The 26,330-nt window shown below is 49.3% G+C and overlaps 1 protein-coding gene across 4 annotated transcripts in view; it reads left to right on the top strand.

Annotated features, from left to right (window-relative positions):
* The window catches only part of ACAP1 (ArfGAP with coiled-coil, ankyrin repeat and PH domains 1), a 42,494-nt gene that overhangs the window by 2,819 nt on the left and 13,345 nt on the right, over positions 1-26,330 (top strand). For 2 of the 4 annotated variants that reach the window (XM_088655592.1, XM_088655591.1), the window contains exons 2-14: positions 5,489-5,546; positions 7,014-7,133; positions 8,908-8,961; positions 9,345-9,403; positions 10,166-10,349; positions 11,192-11,236; positions 12,228-12,323; positions 13,793-13,867; positions 14,591-14,700; positions 16,833-16,884; positions 18,803-18,903; positions 20,458-20,569; positions 25,695-25,903. In XM_088655592.1, coding sequence (XP_088511718.1) covers positions 5,489-5,546; positions 7,014-7,133; positions 8,908-8,961; positions 9,345-9,403; positions 10,166-10,349; positions 11,192-11,236; positions 12,228-12,323; positions 13,793-13,867; positions 14,591-14,700; positions 16,833-16,884; positions 18,803-18,903; positions 20,458-20,569; positions 25,695-25,903 — 1,275 coding nt within the window. Of the gene's footprint in view, positions 1-2,137; positions 2,371-5,282; positions 5,379-5,488; positions 5,547-7,013; positions 7,134-8,907; positions 8,962-9,344; positions 9,404-10,165; positions 10,350-11,191; positions 11,237-12,227; positions 12,324-13,792; positions 13,868-14,590; positions 14,701-16,832; positions 16,885-18,802; positions 18,904-20,457; positions 20,570-25,694; positions 25,904-26,330 lie in introns of those variants that run through there. The other 2 variants (XM_088655593.1, XM_088655594.1) reach the window with 2 other exon arrangements.

Here is a 26,330-nt window from a genome sequence, read left to right as displayed (position 1 = left end):
AGAGTGGTATCGCGTTGAACTTGAACGTGGCCCTGAGAGTCGCTACGTGGGTGACGGACATGAGAGATTGTTTCCAGGCGTCACCGATTTCCACTTGTATGATGTTCTGCCACAACTTTCCTCTGGTGGGAAGCCCAGTGGGTGGTTTTAAAAATCCTTCTCTTTCCACAGCTGAGAAAGGCTGGGACGCCTTTTTGGGTGTGTCGCGGCATCGTCAAACTCGTGTTTTGTGTTTGATGCCGCTTTTCTCCTCGCTTCCTGTGGTTTTGCCACACTTCCCTCCTGGTCTGAGCCCCCTTCTGAGTTTCCTCCGCTCCGGTTTGAGCCATAGTCCCGGTGCATTGTGGGGGACGTCCGTGTGGCGGCCATCTTGAAATGGCCTGAGTTCGGTGGCTGTGTTGAGGGGGGCGGCTTTGCCTCGTTGGGAAGAGCCAGGGCACAGGTGCCCCCCAGAGGAAAGGGGCACTGTCTTACACCCCCCCAGTAGTTAACACAGTTAGGAGGTACTTAAAGAGCACCTCCAATCGAGGTATCTCAAGTAAACGCCAGAAAGCAGGCAAAAAATTGGGAATCAGGCCTCCTGTTGGCCTCCCCGCCTTCCGTCCTACCAGACCCCACGCATGGGTGTGCTGCTTAGGGTGTTATTATGGGATGGGTGCTCCTCACCCATGCAGGCTTTTTGCAGCCTCCGTACGATGCCTCTGCCACCCAAATGCCAGGCTGTATACTTCCTCTGCTTAATCCACAGTTGCCCGTTCCAAGGAAGACTTGGCAATTTTTAAAAACAACTTGCCAATATTTGCAATTTTAAGCCCTCGCCTGGAAGAGTTTATTCCCGACCCTTTCCAGTGGTCCTTGTCTTTGCAACGTAGAAATTGTAGCCAGACCCATTTAGAATCATAGAATCCTAGAGTTGGAAGAGACCACAAGGGCCATCCAGTCCAACCCCCTGCCGAGCAGGAAACACCATCAAAGCATTCCTGACATATGCCTGTCAAGCCTCTGCTTAAAGACCTCCAAAGAAGGAGACTCCACCACACTCCTTGGTAGCAAATTCCACTGCCGAACAGCACTAAACATTTTAAGCAGTTGGGTTCCCCCCCCCCCGAAGAATCTTGGGAACTCTAGTTTGTTATGGGCGGTGATCCCTATTCCCCTTCACAGATCTACAGTTCCCTGGGAGGAGGGGATTGATTGTTGAACCACCCTGGGAGATGAATAGTAGAATTATAGAGTTCGAAGGGACCCGGAGGGTCATCTAGCCCAACCCCCTGCTATGCATGGGGGTCGTCCCTCCTTTACTTGTTTATTTATTACCTTCCCTTCACCCCAAGGTGCCAGGGCAGGTCATAGCATTTGTTATACGTAAAAGTTAGGGGGTGCCCTCCACTCATTCTTCTCTGGCCGATCGTGGACTTGGGAGACACCGAACCCCTGGATGGAGAGTTGGGCTGTAAAAGCCAACCCCAAATTTTCATGTTGTTTAGTCGTTTAGTCGTGTCCGACTCTTCGTGACCCCATGGACCAGAGCACACCAGGCACTCCTGTCTTCCACTGCCTCCCGCAGTTTGGTCAGACTCATGTTCGTAGCTTCGAGAACACTGTCCAACCATCTTGTCCTCTGTCGCCCCCTTCTCCTAGTGCCCTCAATCTTTCCCAACATCAGGGTCTTTTCCAAGGATTCTTCTCTTCTCATGAGGTGGCCAAAGTATTGGAGCCTCAGCTTCACGATCTGTCCTTCCAGTGAGCACTCAGGGCTGATTTCCTTAAGAATGGATCAATGCCTTGTCGTGGCGAAGGGGCTGGAATAACTCAGAGAAGCTATGCAGGGCCACCCAAGATGGACAGGTCATAGTGGAGAGTTTTGACTAAACGTGATCCACCTGGAGAAGGAACTGGCAAGCCACTCCAGTATCCCTGCCAAGAAAACTCCATGGACAAAGACAACAGGCATATAATTTTTTCATATATCATGTTAAAACGCAGCATTAAAATCAGGACAACAATCACAAGATTGTGTCCTGAAAACCATGATAACTCTTAGCACCCTTAGCAAACTACAGTTCCCAGGATTCCTTGGGCGGGGGGGGAGCCATGGTGCAGGCGGGGCCTTTTATATTGTGATTTTGTGTTTCGAACCGCCCTGAGATCTATGGGTTTAGGGCGGCACGCAAATTTAATAAATGATAATAGTCGTTTGTCGCTCGGAGAACGTCTCTTTGGAGGTTCGCGTGCGCGGCAAAACCAGTTCGCTCTGGGTAGGAAAGGTTTCCAGGCAACCGGCAGGAAGTGGTTGCAACCCCGGCTGAGGCAGGAAGCTTGCGAAGCGACCGCAAGGCAGCTTTCAGGGGGTGGCGGAGAAGAACGAAGGTGCTTCTAAAATGCTACTTGGCCCCTAAGCTTAGCTCCTGGGCTCCCCTTCCTAGCTCCTGTACAGAGGATCTTTTCTTGCAAGTTCCTGTCCTGCTACCCCCCCCCATGTGACGGCCAGCTTGGCTAGCTGACTCGGCAAGGAAGGGCCGTAGCTCGGAGCAGCTGCTTTGCATGCAGAAAGGCCCCCAATGGCACCTCCAGCTAGGGCCGGGGGAAGATTCCCGGCCGGAAATCCTGGAGAGCCGTTGCTGCCAGTCTGTGTAGGCAATACTGAGCTGGATGGAGGCAGCGCCTGTAGCTGTGGTTCCTGCATTGCAGGGGTTGGTCTAGATGACCGTTGGGGGTCCCTTCCAACTCTGTGAAGACCTGTCGGTAACAAACTGGCTCCCGCCACCCACTTGCTTATCTAGCCCTCGAGAGAAAGTATGGAGACCTGTTAACCGTCTTGCGTTCTCCATTCTGCTATTATTAATTTGCCTCCTGAACACTTTAGTTTAATTAAATTTAGTTTAATTTGCCTCTAGGGGTCGGCAAACTTTTTCAGCAGGGGGCCAGTCCACTGTCCCTCAGACCTTGTGGGGGGCAGGACTATATTTTGAAGGCAAAAAGAAGAAGAACGAATTCCTATGCCCCACAAATCACCCAGAGATGCATTTTAAATGAAAGGGCACATTCTACTCATGGAAAAAAAACGCTGATTCCTGGACTGTCCGTGGGCCGGATTTAGAAGGCTATTGGGCCGGATCCGGCCCCCAGGCCTTAGTTTGCCTACCCATGCTTTAGTCCAACCCCCCTGTGATAGAGGAATCTCAACTGGGTCATACATGACAGATAGCCACCCAACTCTGCTTAAAAACGTCCGATGGAGGAGAGTCCAGGAGCTTCCAAGGGGGTCCCCTCCCGCTGTCGAATGAATGGTGCTTACCGTCAAAAAGTTCTTCCTCATTTTTAGTCAGAATCTCCTTGAAGCCATTGGTTTGCGTCTTGCCCTCCAGAGTAGGAGAAAACCAGCTTGCTCCAGCTTCCATGGGACAGCCATCTTCAAATATCTAAAGGGTTATTATTATCTTGTGTCGCCTCTCAGCCTCCTCTTCTCCAGGCTAAACATACCCAGCTCTTTCGACCGTTCCTCACATGGCTTGGTTTCCAGAACTTTGGCCATCTTGGTTGTCTCCCTCGGCACACCTTCCAGCTTGTCGACATCCATCTTAAATTGTGTTGCCCAGAACCGGACTTCCTAAAGGAAGAGTGCTTGGCTTCGACCTCTTGCTGAGGTCGACCTCACTCAAGAACTGCCCAGAGACTTCCAGGTATAGGGTGGTGTATAGATTCAATTAATAATAATACATAATACATAATTTTAAAAAGCAGAGCCTGCTGGAATGTGTGCAAAGGAGGGCAACCAAGATGATCAAGGGTCTGGAAACCAAGCCATATGAGGAGTGGTTGAAATAACTGGGTATGTTTAGACTGGAAAAGAGGAGAGTGAGAGGAGATAGGATAGCCACCTTCAAATATCTGGAGGGCAAGCTTGTTTTCTCCTGCTTCGGAGGGTAGGACCCAATCCGATGGATTCAAGTTTCAAGAAGGGCGACTCTGACGAAACATTAGGAAGAGCTTTTTGATGGCAGGACCCGTTTGCCGGTGGAACGGATGAAGGGGGAGGTGATGTTCTGGGGATTAAACACAGAGAAGCTGGCAAGCAGGACCTGAGTGCGAGAGCATTCCCGCCTCCTGCAGTTTCCAGCAACTGGTAATAGTAATAGTAATAATAATAATAATAATAATAATATATTTATACCCTGCCCATCTGGCTGGGTTTCCCCAGCCACTCTGGGCGGCTTCCAACAGAAAAATAAAACACAGTAATCCAACATACCATCTCAGGACTATTTAATTGCTCATCCTCTAACATTGTGTATGCCATCAAATGTCAACAGTGCCCTTCGGCTCTCTATATTGGACAAACAGGCCAAACCCTGCGCCAAAGGATAAATGGACATAAATCTGACATCAGGAATCACAAGACAGAGAAACCAGCAGGGGAACACTTCAATCTCCCAGGACATTCTATACAAGATCTCAAAGTAGCTATCTTATTACAAAAGAAGTTCCTGAATAATAATAATAATAATAATAATAATAATAATAATAATAATAATATATTTATACCCCGCCCATCTGGCTGGGTTTCCCCAGCCACTCTGGGCGGCTTCCAACAGAAAAATAAAACACAGAAATCTATTAAACATTAAAAGCCTCCCTGACCAGGGCTGCCTTCAGATGTCTTCTAAAAGTCTGGTAGTTGTTTTCCTCTTTGACATCTGGTGGGAGGGCGTTCCACAGGGCAGGCGCCACCACCGAGAAGGCCCTCTGCCTAGTTCCCTGCAACTTGGCTTCTCGCAACGAGGGAACCGCCAGAAGGCCCTCGGTGCTGGACCTCAGTGTCCGGGCAGAATGATGGAGGTGGAGACGCTCCTACAGGTATATTGGACCGAGGCCATTTAGGGCTTTAAAGGTCAGCACCAACACTTTGAATTGTGCTCGGAAACGTACTGGGAGCCAATGTAGATATTTCAAGACTGGTGTTATGTGGTCTTGGAGGCCGCTCCCAGTCACCAGTCTAGCTGCCGCATTCTGGATTAGTTGTAGTTTCCGAGTCACCTTCAAAGGTAGCCCCACGGAGAGCGCATTGCAGTAGTCCAAGCGGGAGATAACCAGAGCATGCACCACTCTGGCAAGACAGTCTGCAGGCAGGTAGGGTCTCAGCCTGCGTACCAGACGGAGCTGATAGACAGCTGTCCTGGACACAGAATTGACCTGCGCCTCCATGGACAGCTGTGAGTCCAGAATGACTTCCAGGCTGCGCACCTGGTCCTTCAGGGGCACAGTTGCCCCATTCAGAACCAGGGAATCCTCCACACCTGCCCGCCTCCTGTCCTGGTATAATCTTCATGCGTACAAGCGGGAAATAGAGGCAGATTGATGGGCTTCCCCCAGGCCAGGTAAGTGAGTCCGTGGCTGATGCAGACCTTGAACCCGTGTTAAATCCTGGTTATGCACCTGTGCTGATATTTCCCTCCTCCCTCTTATTTCCCCCCCCCCTCAACCTCAGGGCTGCCATTGAGACGGTGGAAACGGAGGTCTCTGCCTTGGAGTCTCAGCTGGAAAAGGTGAGGGAGCGGCGATCCGCTTGCAAGGGAGCCGAGCTGTGCAAAGGTCTCCTTCGCTTGTCGAGAGAAGGCCTTGCTCCTGGGGAAGCGGCAAATTCTTCCCCACAAGCTGGAGCAGAAAACCTTGTTCACATGACTGTAAAAATCCAGAAGGAGGGGGGGGGCTTTGGGGTCACATGGGATGAAGCATTCTTAGAGCTGTCCGGGGCCCACACCGTGCAGGCCCTGGAAGGCAAAAACAACTATCGTTTGAAATAGTAACAAAATGCAACGGAGGGGAGACCGCGAGGGGAAGAGAGATGAAAGTGGGAGTGGTGAACAGGAATACTCTACATTCTTTCTCATCCCTGATTTAAAAATACAGTCATACCTCGGATCCCGAACGCCGTGTGAGTCGAATATTTTGGCTCCCGAACGCCGCAAACCCGGAAGTGAGTGTTCCGGTTTGCAAATGTTCTTTGGAACCTGAACGTCCAACGCGGGTTCCACGGGTTCCGATTGGCTGCAGGAGGTGCTTCCTGCAGCCAATCGGAAGCTGCGCCTTGGTTTCCGAATGTTTTGGAAGTCGAACTTCCGGAACGGATTCCGTTAGGCTTTCGAGGTACCACTGTGTATACAGGTGAAACTCGGAAGATTAGGATATCGTCGAAAAGTGCATTTATTTCAGTAATGCAACTAATTATTTTTTATTTTTCTTTACATTTTTTACAAGTGCTTTCTTTTGGAAATTCCACAGTAATAAAACAAATAGTTACAATAATACAAAAATAAACATCGCTATTAAATTTCATTAATTACATTCCATTTATAGTTGACCCGCCTAACGACAAATAATTACAATTACAACAAATAAAGGCTTGACATACCTTGCTTTGCATGTCATGCATCTATCTCATATATTGGTTTCACCTTTTAAGTTGCATTTCTGAAATAAATGCACTTTTCGACATATAAGCGTCGGGGGACTTCTATTTCAGTGTATCTGAAGAAGTGTGCATGCACACGAAAGCTCATACCAAAATAAAAAACTCAGTTGGTCTTTAAGGTGCTGCTGGAAGGTATTTTTTTATTTTGTTTCAGCTATGTCAGACCAACACGGCTACCTACCTGTAACTATTATTATTGCTCTTATTTATTGAATTTCTACACTGCCTTTCGTCCCAGGGCCAGAGGGCGGTTTCTAAAATAGCGGTTAGAGTGTCGACCGGGAACCTTGGGAGACCAGGGTTCAAATCTCCATGCAGCCATGACCCTTAACTGCCTCTCCCGGCCTACCTTGCAAGGTTGTTGTGCGGAATAAATAAATCAGGTGGGGGGGGGGGGAAAGCTGAGATTTCCACATTAAAAGGGGTGTTTGTCTGCCTTCCCATGCCGCGGGCTGGAGTTGGCAGGTGCTCCTGCCCGTCTCTTGTGTTGCCTGACCTCCCTGTTCGTTGCCCCCCCTCTCCTGCCCGCCCCCACCCCCAGCTTCTCAAGCTGTGCACCACGATGCTGGATTCGGGGCGGCAATACTGCACCCACAGCAAGAATTTCGTCTCCGGGGTCCAGGAGCTGTCTCAGAATTCCCCGGGGGACACCATGATGAACGTAAGTTTGCTCTGGGCTGGGGAGGTGGGAAGGACGGTCGTGCCTGGAGGAGGGGTGGAGGAGGAGGGAAGAGGAAAGGTGCGTGGGCCCAGATGCCAGGGTTCGTTTGAATGTGGGGTGGGGAAGGGGAAAGGTCGGCCCCCCCCCATGCTCCAGATGCTTTTTGCTTTTGTTGCCTTAGCTAGCCTGCCTGGCGTGTGCCGAGCCACTGGGCTTGAAAGACGGGTTTTGCCGAGGCCTGGGGGGGGTCACAAGAGGAGGGTGGGGAGCTGTGATGTTTGGGCGCACCTTTTTTTGGGGGGGGGAGCGGTGGCTTAGTGGTGAGGTGACCTGGTGCAGGTAAACATCATTAATCACCTAATTGCGCCATTTTATTTGAGGGCAAGGTCTGGGAGTGGGGCAGGGCGACTACTTGCTGACCTGAAGCCGGTTCTCCACCCCTTAGAACCTGTTTTCGCAGCCGGGGCTTAGCTGTGCCAAGGCACTGCCTCTGAGCACGTGCAGAGTGCCCTTCGCTGGCGAGTATCTGGGGACTAGGGAAGACCCTTTTCTCTGGTTCCACCTAACACGGCATTTCTTATGTACTTATTTTACTCTGTAAAATTTACACACCACTTGAGTGGTTTGTGTTTTTTTTGTGTAAAAAAGCGATTTACATGAGAATGAAACAATAGAACTATCAAAATAAAAAGAGAAAATTGTCTAGTAGCACCTCAGAGACCAACTAAGTTTGCTCTGGTATAAGCTTTTAATGCGTTGCACACTTCTTCAGATATGAAAGCTTATACCAGAACAAACTTAGTTGGTCTCTAAGGTGCTACTGGACAATTTTTTAATTTTTTATAATTTTTATTTCGACTGCGTCAGACCGGCACAGCTACCTACCGGTACCTGAAATTAGAACTGGTCAGACCTCACCTGGAGTACTGTGTCCAGTTCTGGGCACCACAGTTCAAGAAGGATACTGACAAGCTGGGACGTGTCCAGAAGAGGGCAACCCAAATGGTCAAAGGCCTGGAAACGATGCCTTATGAGGAACGGCTTAGGGAGCTGGGTATGTTTAGCCTGGAGAAGAGAAGGTGAAGGGGTGATATGATAGCCATGTTCAAATATATAAAAGGATGTCATATAGAGGAGGGAGAAAGGTTGTTTTCTGCTGCTCCAGAGAAGCGGACAAGGAGCAATGGATTCAAACTACAAGAAAGAAGATTCCACCTAAACATTAGGAATAGCTTCCTGACAGTAAGAGCTGTTTGGCAGTGGAATTTGCTGCCAAGGAGTGTGGTGGAGTCTCCTTAAAATTGTTTTAAATGGCTTTTACTGATAGTTAGAATCATAGAATCATAGAGTTGGAAGAGACCACAAGGGCCATCCAGTCCAACCTCCTGCCAAGCAGGAAACACCATCAAAGCATTCTTGACATATGCCTGTCAAGCCTCTGCTTAAAGACCTCCAAAGAAGGAGACTCCACCACACTTCTTGGCAGCAAATTCCACTGTTGAACAGCTCTTACTGTCAGGAAGTTCTTCCTAATGTTTAGGTGGAATCTTCTTTCTTGTAGCTTGAATCCATTGCTCCGTGTCCGCTCTGTGGGATAGATCTTCCCCAGATCGCAAGCAGGGGTACCCGGAGATCCCAGACTCTGTGCCCTCTCCCAAACGCCTCTCTTCCTTGCTTGATTTGCTCCCGTGTTGCAGGGGGGGTTGGACTGGATGACCCTTGGGGGGCCCTTCCTTCCAACCCTGCAACCCTTCTGATTCCCCTTGTTTTCCAGGAGTGCCTTGAAAAGTTTTCCGAGAGCTTGAAGAAGATGATTGACGGCCACGAGGTGAGTGACGTCAGCCGTTTTTCCGTCCCCCTTGCCCCCATCGCCCTCCTCCTGCACCTTCCTCTTTCCCAAAGGGTGCTCGGCCGCTCCGTCACCCTCCAAGCGTGGGTGGGGAGAGGGTGAGAACCCATCGGTCCATCAGCTCTGTCTTGCCTGCACTGGCCGGCAGCAGCTCTCGGGTAAGGGAGGTTCCCAACCTGGCTGGCGATAGCAGGGGTTGGACCCGGGACTTTTCCGTTTGCAAAGGAGGCAGAGGTCAGTAAGCTCTGGTCCCACCCCAGCAGAGGAAGCTGCCTTATGCTGATCTGTCAGCTCAATATTCCCTACACGGACTGGCAGCAGCCCTACTTGGAGGTGAACTGTGGCCCTTTTATTTTCCGTAGGAGCTTCTGGATACGACGCAACAGTCCCTCAAACAACAGCTGCAGAGTCTGGTGAAAGAGTATGTATTGTCATTAAAGCACCCGCTCCGAAGGGTCAGGATTTTTTGTTGGGGGGGGGGGTTGCCAGAGGGAAGGCAGCTTCAGGTCGACCAGGTGGGGGGCAGTTTGGTGTTTCAAAGGGGGAGGATGTCGAAGCTTTCTTGTCTGTCCCGTGCTGTCTTTGGTCTTTGAGGGTGGAGTTCCTGTGGCTGTGAGTTCCGCAGATCCCTTGTAAGTTGCCCTTTTCGCAGCTGCTTCAAAGGCCCAGCTGAATCTTTCTGGAGCCCTTCCTTCACCATGAAAGAGAAAATTGCAAGCCATGTAAAGCTTTAGATTTTGTGGGCAGTTGCGGTTTTGGCAGCCGCCAGCGTCGATGCCACGAGTTCCCGAGAGCTGAAACCTTTCAGCTAATCGTCCCATAGATTTTAGTAAACATTTTTGGCAGATTGGCATACGTACGGAGAGAAAGAGGAGAGCGTGGGGCCTCCGCTACGTTGCTAATAATAATAATAATAATAATAATAATAATAATAATAATAATTTTATTACTTGTACCCCACCCATCTGACTGGGTTGCCACAGCCACTCTGGGTAGCTACAAAAGTTGAGGGGGAATAACCGCTGATGTAATCCGACCTCGCGGAATTGTAGAGCCGGGAGGGGTTCCCCAAAGGTCATCCAGCCCAACCCCCTCACGTCTCCAGAAAGGGCGGTTTTTTCGATCCAATGTGGCTCCTTGCCATTTTGCAATATGACGAAAACGAGGAATACGTTTGTTTCAGGGACATGAAGCAGTTCAAGGAGACCCGGAAGGAATTTGAACGTGGCAGCGAAAGTCTCGCCAGCGCCCTGCACCACAACGCCGAGGTGCCGCGGCGGCGCCACCACGAGGCCGAGGAGGCCGTGGTCGCCCTGAAAGCCGCCCGCACAACCTTCCGTGCCCGAGCCCTCGACTACGTGCTGCAGGTGGGCCAGCGGGCAGCTCGGACTCCTGGGTTCTCTCCTCGGCTCTGGGGAAGGGCGGCAGGACGGAACAGATTCCCCCTTCTGTCTGATTTGGCCCGGGGCTTGGGGAGCCTTTCTCAATCCAAGGAGGGCGTTCCCTTCGGGTCAACCTCGTTGGGGTGGCGTTTTTGGGGGCGGGGCCAGGGGCAAAGGGGGCGGGGCGATGGGCGTGCTTTCCCCCTTTTGCACAACAGGCTAGCTCTGGGTGTCCCAACTTTTCATACCAAGCGGGCAGTAAGGGGACCGTGGGTCACGCACTGCCTTGCTGCGGGTCAAAATTTGAGGGCCCCCCCCCAGCGCTCGGAGGCACAAGGCTCTGGTAGGGTCCTAAAGGCCTCCAGCCTCCCAACTCAAGGGTTAGGAGGCGTCAAATGTTGCTGAGGGCCGCCAAAAAGGGTCTCGAGAGTCCTGAGGGCCAAGCAGAGAGGTATGAAGAACCACGTTTGCACCCCCAGACCGTATATTCTCTGGCCCTATGACCCAGGATTTGAAGATTCCCTGGCCCTGGGACCCGGGTTCAAAATCGTCACTCAGCTCTGAAGCTCGCTAGGTGACCCTAAGGCCTCAGTCGCCACTTCTTGGCCTGCCTCGCAGGGTGGTTGTGCGGAGAAAAGGCAGCCCCCCCAAAATCATGCGTGTCGCCTGGAGATCCTTAGAGGAAAGGCAGGGTACACATGTAATAAATTTCTGAAAAAGGGCAAAATGAATGTCGGGAGAAGTCTCTGGGCGAACCCCCCCACGCCTGGCGTTGGAAGCAAAGTACGAAGGACCGAAGCGACGGAACGGGCTTCTCTGTCTTTCAGATCAACGTGATCCAGTCGAAGAAGAAGTTTGAGATCCTGAAGTTCGTGAGTAGCCGGCGGTTTGCGGTTCGGTGTAGGCCAGTCGGAAGTTTTGGAATTGCAATTCCCATCAGCCCCAGCCAGGGGGGGGTTTAAATCCTGGTTCTTTGCCTGTGTGGGGAGCTGGCAGGTGCAATGGAAAGACTGCGTCGCCCACCCTCATTCCAGCCTCAGCCTGTTTTAGGTCTGAAGCACATGTAGAAATGAGGGTGTCTCTGAGCACATCCAGAGTTCCCCCCGCCCTGCGGTAACCAACTATAGCCCTCTCTCACTTGTCTAGGCTTTCCTAGTAAAAAAAAGGCGGCTTCTAGGCAACCCCAGACCCCCGAACCCTTTTCTTTTAAAATCATAGTTGTTACTTTGCCAACAGACCAGCTCCTACCCCCAACCGTTTTCTATGCCTGCTGATTATGACAAAAGCTATTTAGGAATCTGTGCCTGGGTTTGCTTTTCCCCTCTTCCCTCCCTATCGCCCTTTCCTTGTGTGACGTGCTTTTCTTTGTTTAAGATTATAAGCCTAAGATTATAAATTGGGACTGTCTCATTTTAACTGATCATATAGTACTTTCAATAGGGACCCAGGTAGCGCTGTAGGTTAAACCACTGAGCCTAGGGCTTGCTGATCAGAAGGTCGGCGGTTCGAATCCCTGTGACGGGGTGAGCTCCCGTTGCTTGGTCCCAGCTCCTGCCAACCTAGCAGTTTGAAAGCACATCAAAATGCAAGTAGATAAATAGGAATCGCTACAGTGGGAAGGTAAACGGCGTTTCCATGTGCTGCTCTGGTTTGCCAGAAGCAGCTTTGTCATGCTGGCCACATGACCTGGAAGCTATACGCCGGCTCCCTGGGCCAATAACGCGAGATGAGCGCGCAACCCCAGAGTCGGTCACGACTGGACCTAATGGTCAGGGGTCCCTTTACCTTTACCTTATAGTACTTTCAGCCCAAGAGCTGGGTACGAACGCTCGTAACTTAAGCAGCTGCTTCCTGTTTTTCCAGATGTTGGCGTTCATGGAGGCTCAGTCGTTCTACCTGGAGCAGGGGTTCCAGACGGCGAAGCGGCTGGAGCAGTATCGGAAGGACCTGGCGGCTCAGGTGAGCACCCAGGGGAGTCCAGGGAGGGAGCAGGGTTCGAGGGGAGTGGAGAAAGCAGCGGGGAGATGGGTGGGCAGGAAAGAGATACGTTCTCCTTCCTCTCTCACAACACGGGAACTCAAGGACAAACCGGCAAAGCTGAGTGTTGGAAGATTTAGGACAGATACCTTGTTAAACTGCGGAACTCCCTGCCACAGGAGGCAGTGGTGGCCAATCTGGATGGCTTTAAAAAGAGGGATTGGATAAATTCACGGAGGAGGAGGAGCGAGAGCAATGTCTGTGCTCTGTCGCCACCGTCAGAAGCATTGGAAGCTTCTGGGTGCAATTTGCTGGAAACCGCAGGGCAGGAGAATTGCTCTTGAGTTCGAATCCTGCTTGCAGGTTTCCTTCTGGGGCCATCTGTCTGGCTGTGAGAAGAGGATGCTGGGCTAGTGGGCTGCTGCCCTTATCCAGCAAACTTCTCGCTATGATCTTTTCCTGCCTGGCCCCTGGCAACTGCTAGAGGGAGAGGGAGGAAGCTGGCTTGGGCGGTGGGGGGGGGGGGAGGAGGCTGGGGAACCAGCCCTGTCAGCAAAGAAGAGAAGAATTGGAGATAAAAACAGGATGCAGGAATTCAGCCTCCATGCCGGCTGCCGAGACGCAGCAACCTTCTGGCTTTTCGAGGTAGGCAGCTTGGCCGAGAGGAGATTCTTTGCAGAGTGCAAGATCAGCGAGAGGGAAAACTTGGAGGCGGGTGGAAACGATTAGGAGGTTGGTGGAGAAGAAAATGTTGCATTCGGGGGGTGGGGTGGGTGTTTCTGATTCTGGGTTCTCCAAGCCATAATGAGGACTAGGGCCTTGACATGGCCGGCGGTGCTGCTTTAAGGGTTAATGGCAAGTGACTCCCGCAGGCACCCTGTGGATTATTTCAGGTGTTGCTCCTTCCCTCCGGAAGGCTGTTGCAGCCTTGGCTCGATGTTGGACTACAAGTCCCATGCTCCAGTGCAGCCCTGACACCTGGAGGGCGCCAGGCTGGCGAAGGCTGCTATGAGCCAGCGTCCTTTGACCTTGGGTTGCCTGGCGCCGTTGTACTGCAACTCCCATCATCCAGGGCAATCGGCTGAGCCGACTCAGGATGATGGGAGTTGTAGTACATGTGGAGATTGGCAAACCGGTGATCTTGGGCCGTCTTGACGACTCCCATCATCCTTTCGCCTTTCCATCCTCCTCCCTTAAACTCATTTCAAATCTGTTTCCCCCCCAGTTGTGCTTTTTCCGAGTTCAAATCTCTCTCCACCTCTCTCCACATGCTCTATTGCAGGGTAACCCCCCCAGATCTGTGGTTTCGGCTAGAATGGGCCTCCCTCCCCAGTCCAGTGTGCTGGAGGGGTGTGTGTGTGTGTGCAGAAATGCCAGGCAAACTTTCGTGTGCCTTTCAGAGAAAGGGACCCAGGCGTCCGGCCTCATTTCCCCTCCCTCTCTTCCTCCAGCTCGATCAGTTGGTCCTGGAGTCTGCCCGAGAAAAGAGGGACATGGAGCAGAGGCACACCGTCATCAAGCAGAAGGTTTGAGCACTGGGGGGGGGGGCTGCCCCAGTTTTGCCTTACGGGAGCTGATTTGGGAGCATAGCTGCCAAGTCTCCTGTATTCCCCGGGAAATCCCCGTTTTTCCAGCTGTTCCTAGCTGAAAAAACGGATTTTTTTGTTTTTCCCCGGTTTATTCTGGCGCGGTGGCCATTTTGGAACTGGGCGGAGCATGCTCAGAAGCAACTTTTGATGCTGCTCTGCCCAGTTCCAAAAATGGCTGCAGTGCGACTTCTGGCACGGCGGCCATTTTGGAACTGGGCAAAGCAGCATCAAAAGTCACTTCTGAGCATGCTCCGCCCAGTTCCAAAATGGCGGCAGCACTACTTCCGGTCTGCTACTTTCGGCCTGGTCCCTTATTTCTCCGACAGCAACTTGGCAGGTATGCCTGGGAGGGAAGGAGCCTTGGGGAGGCGGAGCTTCCGTGTGGGGAAGTTCTAAGGGGCGTGGCTTGGGACAGCTGGGAGGAGTATTGGAAGGCGGCGAGGGGTTTTGAAATGCAGTTGGCTGGGCTTGGCAGGGGAGTGCCTGAGGCCTGGAGTGTGGGCGGAGCTTGCGGGCGAAGGGGTGGAGCTTGTGACGGTGGGCGGAACAGCACAGGGTGGGGCTTGGGTGGGAGGAGTCTGAACATGTGGGTGGGCTTTGCCTTTGGGCATCTTTTCTTTCTGTAATAAGGTGGGTCTGCCCCCCCCCACTCTTTCCTAGGACCTGTCCCAGGACGACGTTGTTCCCGAGGTCCGTACGGAGCCCGGAGGGGTGGTGATGGAAGGCTACCTGTACAAGCGAGCCAGCAATGCCTTCAAGACCTGGAGCAGGTGAGCAGGGCTCCCCGTCTTCTGCACCCAGCTCTGGGTGCTCCTGTTTGCCACCCTTACCTTCCAAGTCCCGGACTGCAGAATCCGGGACCGGCAGCCGTGTGACACCGGAAGTTGCGTCGGGCAGCAAAAATGGCCGCCGGCGGCTTCGAAAGTCGCTTCTACGCATGTCAGGAAGTGCGTCAACGCAACTTCCGGTGTCGCTCTGTCCATCTATGGGCACCAAAAATGGCCGCCGCCGGCACCGGAAGTCGCGTTACGCACTTCCGGACATGCGTAGATGCGACATTTGAAGCCGGTGGTGGCCATTTTTGGTGCCCATAGAAGGGCAAATCAGGAAAAAAATGGCCGCCGGCAGGAGAAAATAACGGAGAAAAACGGGAGACGAAGTGATACGGGGGACCACCGGGAAAAGGTAAGTAAAAACGGGGGTTTCCCGGGGAAAACGGGGTACTTGGCAGCTATGTTGCCACCCCCTCTAGCAGGACGGGTGAGGTTTGAGGGCACAGTTTTTTGAGCTTATCTCCAACTCCTCCTGCTGCACAAAGAGCTCGGGGCGGCACAGAGGTAACACAGTTTACAATCGAAAGCATTCTAAAACAGGTTTAAAAACGACCGCAGTTTAAAACGCCTAAAGCCAGTTAAGAAAATCCTAGATGCCATTTCAGCTAAAAGCACCTGGCGGTCTTAGCGTTGCCGGGAGCAGCATCGTCCAGCCACCACTTCAGCAATCCACAGGCGGGGAGCCATCACTAAAAAGGCCCCGTTCTCGTTTTGCCATCTTCTGGACAAGAAGAAGGGGGCAATTGCAGGGTCTGGGACGGTTCATAAGCAGAGAGCTGGCCCTTGAGGTATTGGGGTCCTGAGCCATTTCAGGCTTTATAGGTCAAAAGCCAGCACTTTGAGCCTGGAAACTAATTGGTAGCCGTTGCAGTCGTTCTAATACTCGAACCACCTTGCTCTGATGAGCAACCTGGCCTTTGAATTCTGCGCCAGCTGCCATTTCCAAACCACCTTCTGGGGCAGCCCTACATATACGGTGGTACCTCGGTTTATGAACACAATTGGTTCCGGAAGTCTGTTCATATACTGAAGCGTTCATAAACTGAAGCGAACTTTCCCATTGAAAGTAATGGAAAGTTAATTAATCCGTTCCAGACGGGTCCGCAGCATTCGTAAACCGAAAATTCATGAACCAAGGTGTTCATAAACCGAGGTTCCACTGTAATGCGTTGCTGTATTCTAACCGAGTTAGATTGCTGGAAATTGCAAGCAGAGTTGGACTCTGTCCACCTGCGAGGCTCTCCTTACATTCCTCATGAGCTGGATGCGGCCTGAGTTGCCAACTGCTCCTGTCACACACGTTCCGCCGCCATCCCTTCCCTCCCCCGCTAACCCAGTGGCCTGTGGCCAAACTGGATTTGCAAATCTTCACAGCCCTCCAAGCAATAACCGCCCCCCCCCAGCAACGTGACTGTCTGTGGTGCTATCGATGCACGTTATCTGAGTGCAGGATCAGCACCTATTGGTTAGTGCCCAAGGCGTATAATCTCCCTCCTCCTTCCGTGCCAATACCTGGAGCAGTTTCTGCAGCGTCTCATTTTTCTGAAAGTATTTGCAAGGGTCAGGACACACCTGTGCTTTCAGGCTTTGGAAATAAAAGCACAGGTTACCGCCCGCCCGCCCCCGCCGAGCAAGACCCACCCCTGATTCAAGAACGCCTTGTTTTCCTTGAAAATATTGCTGCCGAATCTTTATTGCTCGAAGCCACTGTTGTTTTCCTTAGAAGTGAAACTGACTAGACCTCGGAGAATTGTTATATATAGAATTGTTAATTTTATGAAATATAGAATTGTTAATTTTATGAAATGGTAAAACAGCATACAAAAAAAATTAAAAACGGTTTGTGCGTAACCTTTTTTTAAATATTTCAATGGAATATACCTCATTTTAGTCATTAATAGGCAAAAGTTCATCCATTTGTGCTACAGGAAATAATTTTTGAGAGAAAAAATGAAAAACTCAACACCCTAATGGAACACCCTTTCTCGGACCCATAGTCCAGAACATCTATAGGGCTGCCTTGTGCTCCTTCATTATGTATATATATTATTTATATTTTCTAATTGCAGGCGCTGGTTTTCCATTCAGAGCAACCAGCTGGTGTATCAGAAGAAGGCCAAGGTGAGGAATAGGAAATGGATTTATTTGTGAGCCTTTGAGATGCGTGTGAATTTTTTTTTTGGGGGGGGGAGTGTCGGTGTGACAGGAAGGGGCAAAAACTTTAGAGCAAGCAAAGGGCATAAGGCTTGCAAGATTCCACCTGCCTCTTTTTTCCTAATTTGTTGAAATTCAGGCTGGTGAGCTGTTGGAGCTTTTTGGTATGCAAAGTGGTTGCCTTGCCTCCAAAAAATATATTGTTGGGGGGGGGGAGAGGAGAGAGATTCAATAAAGGGTCACTGAAAAGATCAAGGGCGAGGGGAGAGCAACTCTCCTAGGAAGAAATGGTTTTGGGAATTTTTAGTTTAGAGAAAAGGCAGGTAAGAGGCGGTACGACTGAAGTTGGCAAAAGGGGGATAGAGAAAAGCTTTTTTTCCCCTCTGTCAAACACAAGAACTCAGGGACACTCCATGAAGCTGGATGTTGGAAGATTTAGGACAGATAAAATAAAACATTCACATGGTGCGTAGTTAAGCTATGGAACTCTCTGCCACAGGAGGCAGTTATTGCCTACAACTTGGATGGCTTTAAAAGTGTATTAGACATTAGAGTATCAGTCTAAACATAAGGGACATTGGTGGCGCTGTGGGTTAAACCACTGAGCTGATCAGAAGGTCGGCGGTTCGAATCCCCATGACGGGGTGAGCTCCCGTTGCTCAGTCCCAGCTCCTGCCAACCTAGCAGTTCTAAAGCACATCAAAGTGCAAGTAGATAAATAGGTACCACTCTGGCGGGAAGGTAAATGGTGTTTCCGTGTGCTGCTCTGTTTCGCCAGAAGCGGCTTTGTCATGCTGGCCACATGACCTGGAAGCTGTACGTCGGCTCCCTCGGCCAGTAAAGCGAGATGAGCGCCGCAACCCCAGAGTCGTCTGCAACTGGACCTAATGGTCAAGGGTCCCTTTACCTTTACCTTTTTTACTAAACATGAAAGAGATAAGAGAAGTCAGCTAGTAAGTCAACGGCCCAGGGATAGTCTGGGAATATGGATGTCCCTCCCTCTGTCCCCATGCAAACCGCTCTTCTTCTTCTTTTAATTTTATTGATTTGTTAGCAACAAAAAGTAAGAAAACAAAGAATTTCAAATATAAAGCGTCACAGCTCCGAAGGACAAAATTACAAAGACAACAGCACAGTTCCAAAGGGATCACACATTATTAACCCATGCGAAGATTCCCTTTACAAATATTTCTGGGATGAAAAGCATTATCCATCTGCGAGTTCGGTTATTGTTGAGAATAAGGGTTCTATGTAGTCCTAAATGGGCCGTGCGTTTCCATTTACTGGCGCCGCCGAGTGACCCCATGCCTCGACATTTGTATAAGAAATAAAATTATGCCACACGTAAGGAAAAAATGCTCATTCGAGCTGTGCCCTCTGAATACTTTCAGTTTATGAGATTCCTTTTCAAGAAGGGTCGTTTGCCAACCCCTTGAAAGCTGGCGATCCAAAATCATGAAGATTAAAGGCTTCCCAGGAATTGGCAGTGCAGCCCTGGGCTGATGTGAAGAGACGAGAAATCAGTTCTTTGCTTTTCAACCCTGCCTTCTGCAAAGCTCACTTGCACCCAAACTACCGACAAAACATGTTCCCCTCCGCCTTCAACTTGCTTTGTTGAATGAAGAATTAGGAGCCTGATGAGAGAGAGGGGAAAAAAGAAGAAGAATTAGGAGCCTTAACAGGTTTGGCAGATTTATCTGCTAATCCATGAGGGTGTGTGTGTAAGATTAATTCTATCTGTGGGGTGGAGGAGAGTTCAGATGGGTTAATGTCGGGGATGAGAGCAAGGCATGGATGGAAAGAATGAGGGTGGCATCTGAAGAGGGAGAGGCAGGGGGCTGTTTGTGCCAGGCCTAAATCCTGCCCTTTTCCTTCCCGAGCCCAGGATGTCCTGACGGTGGTTGTGGAGGACCTTCGCTTGTGCACGGTCAAGCCTTGCCCGGACCACGAACGTCGTTTCTGCTTCGAGGTGGTGTCTCCCACCAAGTGAGTTTTCTCTTCCCTGTTAGACCCTCAAGTGTGTGTGTGTGTGTGTGTGTGTGTGTGTGCTAGACCGGTGACTGGGAGCGGCTGCTGAGACCATATAACACCGGTCTTGAAAGACCCACATTGTCTCCCAGTACATTTCCAAGCAAAATTCAAAGTGTTGGTGTTGACCTTGAAAGCCCTAAACGGCCTCAGCCCAGTATACCTGAAGGGGCGTCTCCACCCCCATCGTTCTGCCCGGACCCTGAGGTCCAGCACCGAGGGCCTTCTGCAAGAAGCCAAGTTACAGGGAACCAGGCAGAGGGCCTTCTCGGTGGTGGCGCCCTCCCGTCAGATGTCAAGGAAATAAACAACTGTCTGACTTTTAGAAGACATCTGCTGAAGGCAGGCCTGTTTAGGGATTACGTCCGCAACCCAAGGTTCCACTGTAGTTGATTATTTCCTTGACATCTGATGGGAGGGTGCCATCACCGAGAAGGCCCTCTGCCTGGTTCCCTGCAACCTCACTTCTCGCAATGAAGGAACCGCCTGAAGGCCCTCGGAGCTGGACCTCCGTGTCTGGGCTGAACGATGGGGGTGGAGACGCTCCTTCAGGTCTACTGGGCCTTTGAGGCTGTTTAGGGCTTTCAAGGTGAGCACCTACACTTTGAATTGTGCTCGGAAAGAAGGATATTCGCAAGCTGGAAGGTGTGCCGAGGAGGACAACCAAGACTATAAAGTGGGCCTGGAAACCCAGCATTGGAAGAGCTTAGCCAGGAGAAGAGGGAACTGAGAGGCAGCCATTTTCAAATCAGAAAACAAAAATGGAGCAAGCCTGTTTTCAGCTGCTCTGGAGGGCAGGACCAGTGGATTCAGAGGAAAATGAAGGAGATGGTGACTAAAGATTAGGATGAAGTCAGATGAGTGGAACGGCAACCAAAATGGTCAAAGGCCTGGAAACGATGCCTTATGAGGAACGGCTTAGGGAGCTGGGTATGTTTAGCCTGGAGAAGAGAAGGTTAAGGGGTGATATGATAGCCATGTTCAAATATATAAAAGGACATGTCATATAGAGGAGGGAGAAAGGTTGTTTTCTGCTGCTCCAGAGAAGCGGACACGGAGCAATGGATTCAAACTACAAGAAAGAAGATTCCACCTAAACATTAGGAAGAACTTCCTGACAGTAAGAGCTGTTCAGCAGTGGAATTTTCTACCAAGGAGTGTGGTGGAGTCTCCTTCTTTGGAGGTCTTTAAGCAGAGGCTTGACAGGCATATGTCAAGAATGCTTTGATGGTGTTTCCTGCTTGGCAGGGGGTTGGACTGGATGGCCCTTGTGGTCTCTTCCAACTCTATGATTCTATGATTCTATGACTCCCTCAGAATTCACTTTCCGTCCTTGGAGGTTTTTCAACAGAGGTTGGATGACCACCTGTCGGGGATTATTTAGCAGCGATCCCTGCCTCTTTGGGGAGGGTTGGGCTAGATGACCCTTAGAGGTCCCTTCCAACTCTTCAGTTCTGTGTTTCTGCGTTTTCCCTCTTTGACCCTTTGCTACCCTTCCGCTTTCCCTGACAGGAGCTGCTTCCTCCAAGCAGATTCGGAGAGGCACCAGCAAGCTTGGGTGTGTGCCGTTCAAAACAGCATCGCGTCTGCTTACAATGAAGAGCACCTGGAACCCCGGGGGCAGGTAGGGGTTTGCCGAACACCAGAAGAGGGAGCAAATCTACAGTATTCCTGTCCCCACCGTCACCCTAGGCAGAAGACACCCGCAACTGTTTGCTTATTGCTTTTAGCTTGACTTCCCTGTAATTGAGGTAAAGGTAAAGGGACCCCTGAGTCTTCTCTTCTCATGAGGTGGCCAAAGTATTGGAGCCTCAGCTTCACGATCTGTCCTTCCAGTGAGCACTCAGGGCTGATTTCCTTAAGAAAGGATAGGTTTGATCTTCTTGCAGTCCATGGGACTCTCAAGAGTCTCCTCCAGCACCATAATTCAAAAGCATCCATTCTTCGGCGATCAGCCTTCTTTATGGTCCAGCTCTCACTTCCATACATCACTACTGGGAAAACTATACAGTAGCTTTAACTATACGGACCTTTGTCGGCAAGGTGATGTCTCTGCTTTTTAAGATGCTGTCTAGGTTTGTCATTGCTTTTCTCCCAAGAAGCAGGCGTCTTTTAATTTCGTGACTGCTGTCACCATCCGCAGTGATCATGGAGCCCAAGAAAGTAAAATCTCTCACTGCCTCCATTTCCTCCCCTTCTATTTGCCAGGAGGTGATGGGACCAGTGGCCATGATCTTGTTTTTTTTTTTATGTTGAGCTTCAAACCATATTTTGCGCTCTCCTCTTTAACCCTCATTAAGAGGTTCTTTAAATACCAAGCTCTCCACCATCTCAGGCCAAGAGAGGTGTTGGCCTCTCCTTGTCCCCTGATGGCTGAGATCCTCTGAGCAGGAGTTGTGAATCAAACCTGGGAATCCTGCATGCAAAGCTTGTGGGTCCACCCAGGTCGGAATCTCCCAGCTGCGCTGTGTCGGCCACACAGGAGCTTTGGGCCGGAGGCGAGGCTTCCCACCTGCAGCCGAGCCCCATTTTCTGCAACGCCTAGAAAATAAAGCTCACCGGGGGGCAATTTGCATAGGAATTAATGGGTGCATAATTTGTGTGTGTGTGTTACATAAGCAACTAGTGCTGCATAAATTATTTGTGCTTATAATAATAGTTTTGGCAACTGAATATTGGTGTGTTGAATATAAATGCGATGAAGGCAGCCTATGGAAGTGTGCTAAAATATGCCACAATACAGAACTTTTGTGCAGAGTCTGCCATACATGGGAAAGGAAATTTTTGATGCCTCTATATGTCTTCCAACAACCAACTTTCAGTTTTATATGTTTGCTGCTCCAGTGGAAGATAAACAAGTTCCATTTTCCCATTTGCCAGCCTGACCTTCTCTTATTAGATTTGTGGCTTTATTGATAGATGCCACTTCCCAGGCTCTGGTGAGCTGGGAATATAATAATAATAATAATAATAATAATAATAATAATAATAATAATAATAATAATTTTATTTATACCCCGCCCTTCCCAGTCAAGACCAGGCTCAGGGCGGCTAACAACAAGAATATCAAAGCAAGCATAAAAGAAATAATTCAATTAAAATGCAGATTAATTAAATACAATTTTAAAATTAGGAATCTACAAATGGAACCTCATTTAAATACCTGTAGGATAAGACTTCCGGCCACCGCAAGCGCTGGAACCGGCGGGGTTTGCCTTGAGCTCCGAGGCAGCCCGGCTTCGCGAGGGGGGGGGAAGGTGGGATAGCGCCCCACCGCCCCAAAAGAGTCCCCGGTTGAGTTTCCGGGGGACGAATAGGCTCAGCGGCGCCCCAAAAACGCGATTCCTCAGCTCCCCGGCAAGCTTTAAAGCCCCGGAGAGAGCCTGAGTGGAAGTCGCGGGGGCCATCCTGAGCGAAACTGTTACCCTCGCGAAGTGAAGCTACGTGCCGGAAGCGGAAAGCGGTGGATTTCTTCCTTCTTCTCAAGTAAGGACTTCATATTTTAAACCTGTCAGCAAAAAGCTGGAAAAATACTGGAAAAAAATTTAAGAATTGGCTGCAGGGGGTGATTTAAAAAGGGAGTCGATTACCCCCCTTTGACAGACGGTGATGCAGTAACCGATCCCTTACTGGGAAGGTGAAACGAAGTATCTAAGTTATTAGCAACTGGCTAAAAAGAAGTCCCCCCAGGGAACCAGATCTAGCGGACTTTGAGGGGTGGAACTGTTAAAAGAAAAGAAGAAGTGGAATATGGTGAAAAGAAATTAAAAGAAAGGATACTTAGACTGGGAAATAACTTGAACTGAAAAAAATTAAAAGTGAGGCTATTGAAAGGAAATTAAAGAACAAAGTAACCAGATTGGGCAACAAAATGGTTTATAATGTTTCGGAATAAGCCCTCCGCCATTTCCTGCAGTGCAACTGGTGGGTTTCCCACGGGACTAGAATAGATAAGATGGCCTCGGATTCAGCAGCTGCAAAAGATCAGCCCTGGCATAAGATATTTGCAGAGATCCGCGAAATTAAAAAGGGACTGAACTCGTATACCACTTTGTTGCGGGAATGTGTCTCATCATGGGGATATAATAAACAATTAAGAGAGGTGAATGGAGAAAGCTGCACGGAAAGAAGAACTGGCGTTGAGGTTGAAAAATCGGACGTTGAGGTGAAAAAGGAAGCATCAACACTGGACATTTGTACAACGTATGGAGAATTGGCACAACAGGAAGAGGAAGAAGAAGGATGGAAGAATGTTCCACAAGTGGGAGATGTGGAACAGAAAAAAGACTGGTCTCAAGAACTCCTCCAAAATGAACCAGGGTGGGCTCTGGCCCTCCCAGTGAGAGGGGGAGGACAGGGCATGCTCTGGGAAGACAGGAATAAAGGTGCATGTGGGAAACTGAAGAAGTGGGGGGAAAGTGTTCTGTGGAAGCTATGGGAAAGGGTGGGAGTGGGTTAATAGATTATAAATGTCGAAAGAGATGGACGGAATGGAGTGGCCCTATATTGGTATGTTATATGGATCTCGCTGTAAACTTCTGGAAAACCTAGATCTGGGGGAAGGGGGGGGGAGTTATGCTATTATGTTTTGAAATATATTTGATACAAGAGTTAATATTAGAATGATGATTCGTTGTTAATAAAAAATTTATAGGCAGAGGGGAAAAGATTTATAGAATGAATAATGGGAATTAGAAATATTTGGTATGAAATATTAGATTAAAGGTGATTGTATTATTTGTAAGAAGAGATGAAAATAAGAATAAAGGATTGAGAGAATAATATTCAAGGTAAGCAAAATTATAATGAATACTGCCTAAATAATATTGTAATAGGGACCCTAGGTGGGGGTAGTCGGGGGAGTCTAAAGGGTAAAGATTTAAGTTAGAATTTTAGTCTTTGATATTTCTGTATTTTGTATTTTTTTTCTTCTTGTTTTTTGTATTTTTTTGTTTTTTCTGTTTTTTGGGGGGTTCTGTATTTTTGTATGTGTGTGTGTGTCTAAAAATTTTCAATAAATATATTTAAAAAAATTAAAAAATTAAAAATTAAATACCTGTAGGATAAAACCTTAGGGGAGGGTAACACCGGGGTCAGACTGAGTCAGTCCAAAGGCCAAGCGGAACAGCTCTGTCTTGCAGGCCCTACGAATAGATGACAACTCCCGCTGGGCCCTAGTCTCCTGAGAGAGAGCGTTCCACCAGGTCGGGGCTAGTACTGAGAAGGCCCTGGTCCTGGTCGAGGCCAGTCTAACCACCTTGTGACTCGGGATCTCCAGTATGTTATTATTTGTGGACCTTAATGTCCTCTGTGGGGCATACCGAGAGAGGCTTTTTCCATGCGCTCTGGCACTTGTCATGGCGCTCCGTGTGCCAGTAGAAGTTCAGTCATGCCGGCAACATGACCCGGAAAGCTGTGGACAAACGCTGGCTCCCTCGGCCTGAAAGCGAGATGAGCGTCACAACCCCATAGTCGTCTTTGACTGGACTTAACCACCCAGGGGTCCTTTACCTTTTTAAAACTTCTCTCATTTTTGCAGATTTTTATTTTTGTCACTTTTTTTTTTACTAAGGTTATAAATTCTTGACCAAATATTGTCTATATCCAAATATTGTTGCAGGTGGCTCTCTGGGGAGGTCCTGACCAAGGAGATAGATAGATAGATAGATAGATAGATAGATAGATAGATAGATAGATAGATAGATAGACAGACAGACAGACAGACAGACAGACACACACACACACAGTGGATCCTCGACTTACGAATGACTCGACAACTGAATTTTTCGACTTACGAATGGGGGTAATGGCCGCACGCTTACGAATGTCTCGACATCCGGGAAAAACCCGCGGCGGTTTTAGATAGGGCTTTTTCAACTTACAAATTTTTAGATGGGGTTGCTTCGACTTACGATTTTTTCCGTTTCCAATGCATTCCTATGGGAAATCGCGTTTCCAATGGCGCTTTTCGACTTACGAAGGTGCCTTCGGAGCGGATTAAATTCATAAGTCGAGGCACCACTGTGTGTGTGTGTGTGTATATATATATATATATATATCTCCTGTTTACATTGCAGAACTCTGCTTACCGTATTGCCACTCCATCTCTTGGAAACTTTCTTGCACTCTGCACTTCCTTTTTATATATATATATATAAATTGTTATTCATTTTATAAGAAACAACAACAAACAAAAAACATTTCTAACAAACAAAATGAACAAAATACAACAAACAAACTAATAAAAAACAAAAATACATGAAAATATTTCTTATATAAATCTTATTTTCTTTCACATCTCAAATGACTTCCCTCGTTCCCTTCTTTCTGAATTTCATTATAATACATTTTTAGCAGTTTATTCTCCATCATTTAAAAACCAAATCTTAATTTAAATATTCCATAATCTATTAACCAAATCTTTAGATTCTACATTTGCTAACACTACTTCAAAACCTTATTTTAACACTTATAGCCTATATAATCTTCACAAAAGAAATACTTTTCTAAATATTGCAATATCTTTTCAAATATCTTTTAAATCTTCTTCCACCCTGCACTTCCTAAGGCTTACACAGTCATTGCCTTCCCAGCCTGTATTGAGGACTAGCGACTTGGTTTTCTTGTGGCTGCCGTTTCAAAATGAGGATTGAGATTCTCGCGCCCTGATGCCCATTTCTGAACTTGGGAAAGGGGTGGGGTGGGGGGTGGAAATACATGCAAACCTTTTTGGTTCCACTCCTCTGCAGCTCCTGGAGCGGACGGCCTCACTTTCTGCCGCAAACCTGCAGTCCCCCTCCAGCCGGAAGCTGCGGGTCGGGGTAGACAAGCATGTCATAGACCAGGTACAGAGACTGGAGGGCAATGCCCAGTGTTGCGACTGCCGGGAGCCAGCGCCCGAATGGGCGAGCATCAACCTGGGCATCACGCTTTGCATAGAGTGTTCCGGCATCCACAGGTGAGCTAGCAAACTAGGGCGTGGCGGAGGGAGCGGATTCCAGTTCCTGGTTTTCTCTGCTGCTCCCTTTCCTGCCCTAAGAGGCGGGGCTTGAGGGAGGTGGGAGGAGCCTTGGATAAAGGGGAGGGGCTTTGAAATACCGTATTGGCCCGAATATAAGCTGCAGCAGAATATAAGCCGCGCCTTTAAAATTGGAGGGGATGGGGAGGGGGAAAAAAAGAAAATATACCGGAATGTAAGTCGATCCATTCCTTGCTTCTCCTCGCTGCATACTGGGCGGAAGGGGGGAGCTGCGCTGCGCTGCCAGCGGCCTTGCCCCTTCCTCACTTTCTCCCTTCTTCGCCTTGGGGGAGAAGATGGGGGACTACACACGGGGCAGGGCCACTTTGCCGCGCTCCTGGCTGCATACCGTAAGGTCGCGAATATA

Source organism: Zootoca vivipara, chromosome 12 (genome assembly GCF_965207765.1).
Source record: "Zootoca vivipara chromosome 12, rZooViv2.hap1.1, whole genome shotgun sequence".
Lineage (NCBI taxonomy): Eukaryota > Metazoa > Chordata > Lepidosauria > Squamata > Lacertidae > Zootoca > Zootoca vivipara.
This window is presented reverse-complemented; position numbering and strand designations above follow the sequence as displayed.